This window comes from Papaver somniferum, chromosome 5 (genome assembly GCF_003573695.1).
Source record: "Papaver somniferum cultivar HN1 chromosome 5, ASM357369v1, whole genome shotgun sequence".
NCBI classification, from domain to species: Eukaryota; Viridiplantae; Streptophyta; class Magnoliopsida; order Ranunculales; family Papaveraceae; genus Papaver; species Papaver somniferum.
Window position 1 is genome coordinate 23,764,050 of NC_039362.1, and position 8,418 is coordinate 23,772,467.

Below are 8,418 nucleotides of genomic sequence, written 5' to 3' on the forward strand. Positions count from 1 at the left end.
ATGTATCAAGTACAATGAGTTACTCGATAGGTACATAAGGGACAAATCCGCTGCACAAGATGCATATAAAGCCTGGAGAGGAGAACAATTTTATCATATCGAAGCGGCATTGATCGTTGAATCTCACACCAAGAAAAATAATAACATGTAATGTATTCATACATATCGTGCACCATGTTAAGAAACGAGGGCAGAGCGATACACGCTTTTAATTGAATGACTTGTTGTGATTTTTTTTTTAAAGTTATTAATTTGAATGTGAAAATTGTTTTGTTACAACACATTGAAACATTTAATTAATTCAAACAATAATTTAAATTACTTTAGACAACACTTTTAAAATTAAGTTAACAACAATACTAAATAGAAATTTAGGACAACACTTTTAATTTAAACATGGACTATATAAATTAAAAAACTAAACTCAATTAGAGATGGATTACATCTTCAACGCTGATTATATTCATCCCCTTCAAAATATCCTTTTGCTTGCGTCGATAATATTTTTTTCGTTTGGAGCTAACCGACTTAGGTCCATAAACATTATTGCATTGTCTTGATCTAAATGCATTTGTTGTTGATGCATTTGATTAGTCTGTTGGTAAAGCTTTTGCAAATTGAGTTGTTCTTCCATTTGATAACTCGGTTGTTGAGTATATTCCCAAATTGTTTGGTATTGGGATTCTTGTTCCATTTTCATTTTTCCTTCATTGATCGTGTTTCCTTAAGATACTCCAAAATACTAGCACTTTGTTGATAGATCCTATCTTCTTCCATCTTAACCGAAGATGTTACTTCATCACCTTCTCTAAATATACCTCGCTCACGATCCTTCTTCTGTCTGGCTAGCTTTTTTGCTTTTTTTATTCCAATATGACGTGCATGCTCCTTGTATTTCCAATGAGTCTCTCCATTTGGAAGAACTTCACTACCATCTTCGAGTGATACAAAGTTACGATGACTATTAAACAACTCACTGTTTTGGCTCACGGTGAGTTCATAATTATATCCATGGATCTTTTCTCTAAACGATTCATAACATGCATCATACTTGAATTTTTGTTCCTGAAATTGCTTCCGGCCATCTTTTGTCTGAAAAATTATGTAAGAAACATTAAGTTTATTACTGTTATCACCAACTATATGGAAAAACTTAACAAATTAATAGAACTTACCAAATCTTCGTGGTTCACACCGCTTTTAGCTTGCCGATATAGAGCGTTAAGAATGGACACAAATTCTTTGACATATTTTTTTTAATAGCTCTCATCTTGGTTTTTAAGGCTCCCCAAACTCTTTCATATGGATTTCCATTGCGTTCGCTAAAAAATTGGTGAATACGTATCCAAAACATAGCGTTTTTTTGTCCCGAACCTACAATTTCGTCAATCTCTTCACGATGAACAAAATTATGAACCATTTTGAATGAAACTAAGATATAAAAACTCGAGTAGTACAAGATAAATATAATAAATCAAAGAGGTATAGTAAGAAGAAGAGAAATAAGAAATCAATTGATGTAAGAAGAAGATAAATAAGAAATCAATTGATTTGGTGTGATTTGAGTAGAGAATTAGAGTAATATTTATAGAGGATTTTGAAAAAATGGCCGTTGGGGTCCGACGGTGGAGAAAAAAGAGCCGTTATTAGTGATGGATGGTTAGGATCGGGTGTGAGAGCGTGTAAAAAGCTACGGCTACAGAGTATCCATATCAACGGTAATACGCCACGACAACTGAGTAGCCGTATGATTTCCCTTCCCTACTCGAAGGATCGGATGTGATCCTCCATGTAGGAAAAGAGAGTGATATCCCTATTCGTGTACGGATATGGAAGACCATAGTGGATGGAATTTGGAGATTTTGAGGAATTGGGAAGGGATAGAGTGCATCATAGTACCTAGCTCCTAGCTAATCACAAGGTCGCTCAATTCAACGGATAAGATAAAAGAGAGAAGAGAAATTATTAAGGTAGGTACAAGTACACAATACAGAATCCGTTTAGAACCATAGTTGACCAATCCATCATCCACTTGCACAATCACAACCATCAATTTTCATGAAGATTCAAAATAAAAGCGGTGGTGGATAATTCCTGAACCGGCCTAGACTATTACACAAGATCATTATCGTCTAAAGGAAGAGGCATTTTTCTTCTTCTTCCCTCTATATCTTTACGGCAACAAAGGCGAGAGACCTTTAGGATCTCGTTCTATATCTCAAAATAAAAACCCTAGTTTTCATTAAAGATTCATTCAAGGGGTTTACTTCTCTCTGGATTCTTAAGTAAGTTAGTAGTATTAGAAAATCTAATCTGTATTTATTCTGTTGATAAGGTTTTCATATCTCATTTTACTATTGAATTAGGGTTTTTATTGTTTGATTTTATGGTTGTTTAGCTGTTTTGAGTATCTGGGTTATGTTTATTCTGGTGTTTTTGGAGCTAGATAAAAAGCTGGGGTTTATTTGGGAGTGTAAATGGATAAGGTTACGAGGGTCTTTTTGACTAGTTAGTATCTGGATTTAGATAGTTTAAACCTAATAGTGTAAAGGGTTGTTGATAGAATTTGCAAAGAGATGATATCTGAGCTGAATTCGCTTGTGTTTATGGTTACTCCTGTGTTTTTTTTTGCTGTTTGCACTTTACATGTTCGATTAAATGTCTGATGGAGTCAAGTTGGTTGAATTGATTTTCCTGTATTGTTTTTATTTCGTTTGTAGGTCTGTTTATAACTGGTGAGAACCATGGCCGGGGCTCTTGTTCAATCGACGAATATCCGAGCTTCCATATCTTCTACATTTGGCAAAAGTCATGACAAGAAACAAAGAGGCAGTTCTGGACTAGCCAACAGAAGGACTGTTAAAATGTTATGTAATAGTGTTCAAATGCGAGGGTTGAGAATCTCAGCACCATCTTTGACAGTAGGAGGTTTTAATGGGCTTCGAGGAACTAATGCTATAGATAAGTTGGTATTTTCTGGTCATGATTTTCATTTCAAGGTGGCGATTTCTATAGCTGCACCTCGTGGAAGGGGTAGTCGGTGTGTTGCTAGAGCTATGTTTGAGAGATTCACAGAGAAGGCTATTAAAGTTATCATGCTTGCACAAGAGGAAGCAAGACGGTTGGGTCATAATTTTGTTGGGACTGAGCAGATATTGTTAGGGCTTATCGGTGAAGGTACTGGTATTGCTGCAAAGGTTCTTAAATCTATGGGAATTAATCTTAAGGATGCTCGTGTGGAAGTAGAAAAGATCATTGGGAGAGGTAGTGGGTTTGTTGCTGTCGAGATACCATTTACTCCTCGTGCAAAGCGTGTTTTGGAACTTTCACTAGAAGAAGCACGCCAACTTGGTAATTGCTTGACCTTTTCTTTTACTTACTGGTCATTCTATTCATTTTACAATTACAAGTCCACATGTTGTTTCTTACCCTTATAGGAGACACAGTACTACTTTAATGTAAGCATTTGTCTTATTTATCAGTTGCAGACATTGATTTTTGTTGTCTGTTTCAGGACATAACTATATTGGCTCTGAGCATTTGCTTCTTGGTTTACTTCGTGAGGGTGAAGGAGTGGCTGCCCGTGTACTTGAAAACCTTGGGGCCGACCCAAACAACATCCGCACACAGGCAAGTCCCGCTCTAACAATTTTATCCATGACATTTGTTGTTCCCGATCGCCTAAATTCCAAAATCACTCCATAGCTATAAAGGGATTTTGTTTTGTCTACTTTGATAGGTTATCCGGATGGTTGGTGAAAGTACTGATGCTGTAGGTGCTGGCGTTGGAGGAGGTAGCACCAACAGTAAGATGCCTACACTCGAGGAGTATGGGACCAATTTAACAAAACTGGCTGAGGAGGTAAATAACCGAAACATCATTATCTGCTGTTCTACGAGTCTTGTTTCAGTTTTCTTTTCCTAGTTTTTTTTTTTGGTATATCTAAGAGGCATGATGTGAGCTTCAACTATGTTCAGGGAAAATTAGATCCTGTTGTTGGAAGGGCAGCACAAATAGAGCGTGTAACCCAAATTTTGGGAAGACGTACAAAGAACAACCCTTGCTTGATTGGAGAACCTGGTGTGGGTAAAACTGCAATCGCTGAAGGGCTTGCTCAGAGAATTGCAAGTGGTGATGTGCCAGAAACGATTGAGGGAAAGAAGGTGAGATGATACTTTTGACGTTTCCCAGTGAGCAACTTTAATTTGCGCAAATCAATTCAACAAGAGAAACATATCCTAATACAAAGATTTATTTATGCATTTTAGGTTATTACCTTGGATATGGGTCTCCTTGTAGCTGGTACAAAGTATCGTGGAGAGTTCGAAGAACGATTAAAGAAGTTAATGGAAGAGATTAAGCAAAGTGACGAGATTATCTTGTTTATAGATGAAGTACATACTTTAATTGGAGCTGGTGCAGCTGAAGGTGCAATCGATGCAGCAAACATTTTGAAACCAGCTCTTGCAAGAGGTGAACTACAGGTAATATGGCTTGTTTGTTATACATGATCATCTAGTCTCGCATCAGTATAACGTTCTTTTGTTTGTGGCATGTCGTAGAATGCTAAGTAAACACCCTGTTGATGGGTTGCCAAGTTCGACTCACAGTTGAGAAAGCCTATGGTTGCATGTGATAAACTGGCAGTATATTAGCTTGTTACTACTCCGGTTATTAAATTTTTACTCATGAATTATTTCAGCATGATCCTTAAAGTTAGTCTCTGGAAAGACAATGAGTTCCTTGATATGGAATATTAGTTTGTGCCTTGTTCTAAGAGTCAAGCTTTTAGAAAAGGTGTATAAGACACAGCAGCATCTTTAAAAATATTTTCAAGCTACAACTTAATCTTCCGAAAATGATTGGTGCAGTGTATCGGTGCTACAACATTAGATGAATATAGAAAGCATATCGAGAAGGACCCAGCCTTAGAAAGACGATTTCAGCCAGTAAAAGTGCCTGAACCCACTGTTGACGAGTCTATCCAGATTCTAAAAGGTCTCCGTGAAAGATATGAAATTCATCACAAGCTTCGTTATACAGATGAGGCCTTGGAAGCTGCTGCACGGTTGTCATACCAGTACATTAGGTAATGATGTTATGGCATAATCGATTCATTTGTTTCATTTATTTCTGTAATGTCACTAGCACACGGAGGATACTGGAGTTATGTTAAAATTAAGTTGTTATGATGAATGTTTCGTGCTACAGTGACCGTTTCCTCCCTGACAAAGCGATTGACTTGATCGATGAAGCTGGTTCTCGAGTCCGACTTCGTAATGCTCAGGTTTGGTTTTGTTGATCACGTTGTAATAACATACTTTCCCTCCCTTTGTTACTGGATCCAGTAGATTATAGCTTTTTGCCATGCAGCTGCCCGAGGAAGCTAGAGAACTCGAGAAAGAGCTCAGGCAAATAACAAAAGAGAAAAATGAGGCAGTTCGCGGCCAAGACTTTGAAAAGGTACTATATTTTTGTTCCACTTATTAGAATTGAGCACTTTCACAGCTCTGTTTAGATCACATGTTAACCATAGAATGATTATGTTTGGTCATTATGAAGAAAACCTAAATTATGAGTAGTTTTAGGAACCTCTTTAGTAATGGTTTGTAAGTCCACTTTCATCAGTACTGTTTTCAAACAGTGCAATGAGAGAAGTGAAGCTTAGCAATTCTGTTTCTGGATGGATATAAATGTACTCTCATCCACTTAGGGTCTGATAACCATTTAAGTGGGTTAACAAAGCACAATATTTTGACAGGCTGGAGAGCTAAGAGACAGAGAGATGGACTTGAGGGCCCAGATCACAAATGTTGTTGACAAGGGTAAAGAGCTAAGCAAGGCAGAGAGTGAGTCAGGTGATACAGGCCCTGTTGTTACCGAAGTCGATATTCAGCACATTGTTGCTTCTTGGACTGGAATCCCAGTCGACAAAGTCTCAAGTGACGAATCCGATAAGCTCCTTAAGATGGAAGACACACTCCACACAAGGGTCATCGGGCAAGATGAAGCTGTTAAAGCTATCAGTCGTGCAATTCGTCGTGCGCGTGTTGGACTTAAAAACCCTAATCGTCCTATTGCCAGCTTCATATTCTCTGGACCTACTGGTGTTGGAAAGTCAGAATTGGCCAAGACACTGGCTTCTTACTATTTTGGATCTGAGGAGGCTATGATTCGTCTTGATATGAGTGAGTTCATGGAGAGGCATACCGTCTCCAAGCTTATTGGATCGCCACCAGGTTATGTTGGGTACACCGAGGGTGGTCAGCTGACAGAAGCTGTTCGCCGTAGACCTTACACAGTGGTTCTTTTTGATGAGATAGAGAAGGCTCACCCAGATGTCTTCAACATGATGCTTCAAATTCTTGAAGATGGGCGCTTAACTGATAGCAAGGGTAGAACCGTAGATTTCAAGAACACACTTCTCATAATGACTTCTAATGTTGGAAGCAATGTGATTGAGAAGGGAGGTAGGAGAATTGGTTTTGATCTAGACTATGACGAGAAAGACAGCAGCTACAACAGGATCAAGAGTCTCGTGCAAGAGGAGCTGAAACAATATTTCAGACCAGAATTTTTGAATAGATTAGATGAGATGATTGTTTTCAGACAGCTAACGAAGTTGGAAGTCAAGGAGATTGCGGACATAATGCTCAAGGAGGTGTTCGAAAGACTCCGTAAGAAGGAAATAGAGCTTCAGGTCACTGAAAGGTTTAGAGACAGAGTGGTTGATGAAGGATACAACCCAAGCTATGGTGCGAGGCCATTGAGGAGAGCGATTATGAGACTTTTGGAGGATAGCATGGCAGAGAAGATGCTGGGGGGAGAGATTAAAGAGGGAGATTCAGTCATCGTAGATGTAGATGGTGATGGAAATGTGACAGTGCTCAATGGTACATCACCACAACTGGTGTAAACATGACTACCGGAAGAATAATATTTTGTACTTCTTTAGCTTGGTAGTTCTAGGTCGTCTCCTCTTCATTCATTCATTTTTTTTTAATCCAAAAGATAAACTGTGTGTTTTGCTAAGACTTTCAATTTTAAGATTGTAGCTGATTGTAAACTATCGAGCATCTAGCAGAACAAAAAAACTGGTAAACAAGTTGAAAGATGATCAATCCACCAACAGTAAGATTCAGCATGAAATTGAAATAGCTAACTCGGTCTGGTGGGTTCTGATTCTGTAAAAAGTTGTAGCAAATGCTGATGGTGAACTAGGTGGCAGAAAAAAAAAAAAACAAACTGGAATCTATAATACTAGGTGGCAGCAGTACTCCTGATGAGCCCAAAACTGCGGGGGATATTCCTAAAAAAACACAACTGCGTGTTCATTATTGGGGAAATTAGGGGCAGATCCAAAAAAGATAATATTCTCATTCTCAGGCCCATAATTAATTTTGTATACCGTGACACCCATAATTATATGAAATTATTATATGAATCAATACAGAACTGGTTATGCATACTATCTTTTCAGGCATAACTCGTTATGCATACTATCTTTTTCAGGGGTATAATTGGCAGCGCAACTTGGACATAACATATCTAAAAATCCGCGCCTTAGAATTTTACAAATTTTATATCGTTGGAAATCTTTTTAAAAGAGCTACGCAACGAGTACAAACAAGAATATCAAATTTTTGTTTTTAACGAAAAAATCGGAGGTGATCCTCGTTTTAGGGAAATTTTTTGAAAACTTGATACTTAACCATTATGCAGTCACCAAAAACGATGCATAACACATTCTGCAGACGCATAACGAATTATGCAACCATTTTTTCGACTGCGTAACAAGTTATGTATCTGCATAACAAAGTTATGCATCTATAACAAGTTATGTAACCATTGTTTTGGTTGATTTTGGCCGTACATATAAAAAATTGATGCATAATGCAGTATGCATCCATATTTACGGATGCATATCAGGTTATGCATCTATTTTCTCGATGCATAATGCATTATGTAGCCATATTTTCGGACGCATAACAGGTTATGCAGGTTTTCTGGACTGCATAACAAGTTATGCAACAAATTTTGTAGATGCATAACAGGTTATGCATCCATTTTCACGAATGCATAACATGTTATGCAGACAGTTTCTCGACTGAATGACATGTTATGCAGTCATAACCACATCATCATCTTCTTTCATGTTTCATTAACTCCCAATTATTTCCTCTAAAGCTTTAGCCATATTTCCTCACTACTTAATTTCACCATGATCAAAAATAACAAAATGATTAACAAAAAAAAAAGGGAAGATACAACTACGGTCATGTTAGAATCTGTTCTTAGTAGAAAGAATGAGGTACATATGCTCCCAATATATCGTTTAAAAGCTCATACAGATGGAGGACTGTTCTTCCGCAAGACCATGAAGTAGTAAGTCTTCAAGTTCATAAAAATAATTAATG

General features: G+C 37.6%; 1 protein-coding gene across 1 annotated transcript; it reads left to right on the top strand.

The window, feature by feature from the left end:
* The first annotated feature begins 2,127 nt into the window (after positions 1 to 2,127).
* Positions 2,128 to 7,150, top strand: LOC113281169 (ATP-dependent Clp protease ATP-binding subunit ClpA homolog CD4B, chloroplastic-like). The gene is made up of 10 exons (XM_026529832.1): positions 2,128 to 2,285; positions 2,721 to 3,351; positions 3,515 to 3,630; positions 3,740 to 3,862; positions 3,979 to 4,164; positions 4,270 to 4,485; positions 4,873 to 5,090; positions 5,213 to 5,288; positions 5,375 to 5,464; positions 5,763 to 7,150. The coding sequence occupies exons 2-10, from the start codon at positions 2,745 to 2,747 to the stop codon at positions 6,915 to 6,917; spliced, it is 2,787 nt and encodes a 928-aa protein (XP_026385617.1). The 5' UTR covers positions 2,128 to 2,285; positions 2,721 to 2,744; the 3' UTR covers positions 6,918 to 7,150.
* The last annotated feature ends 1,268 nt before the right edge of the window (positions 7,151 to 8,418 follow it).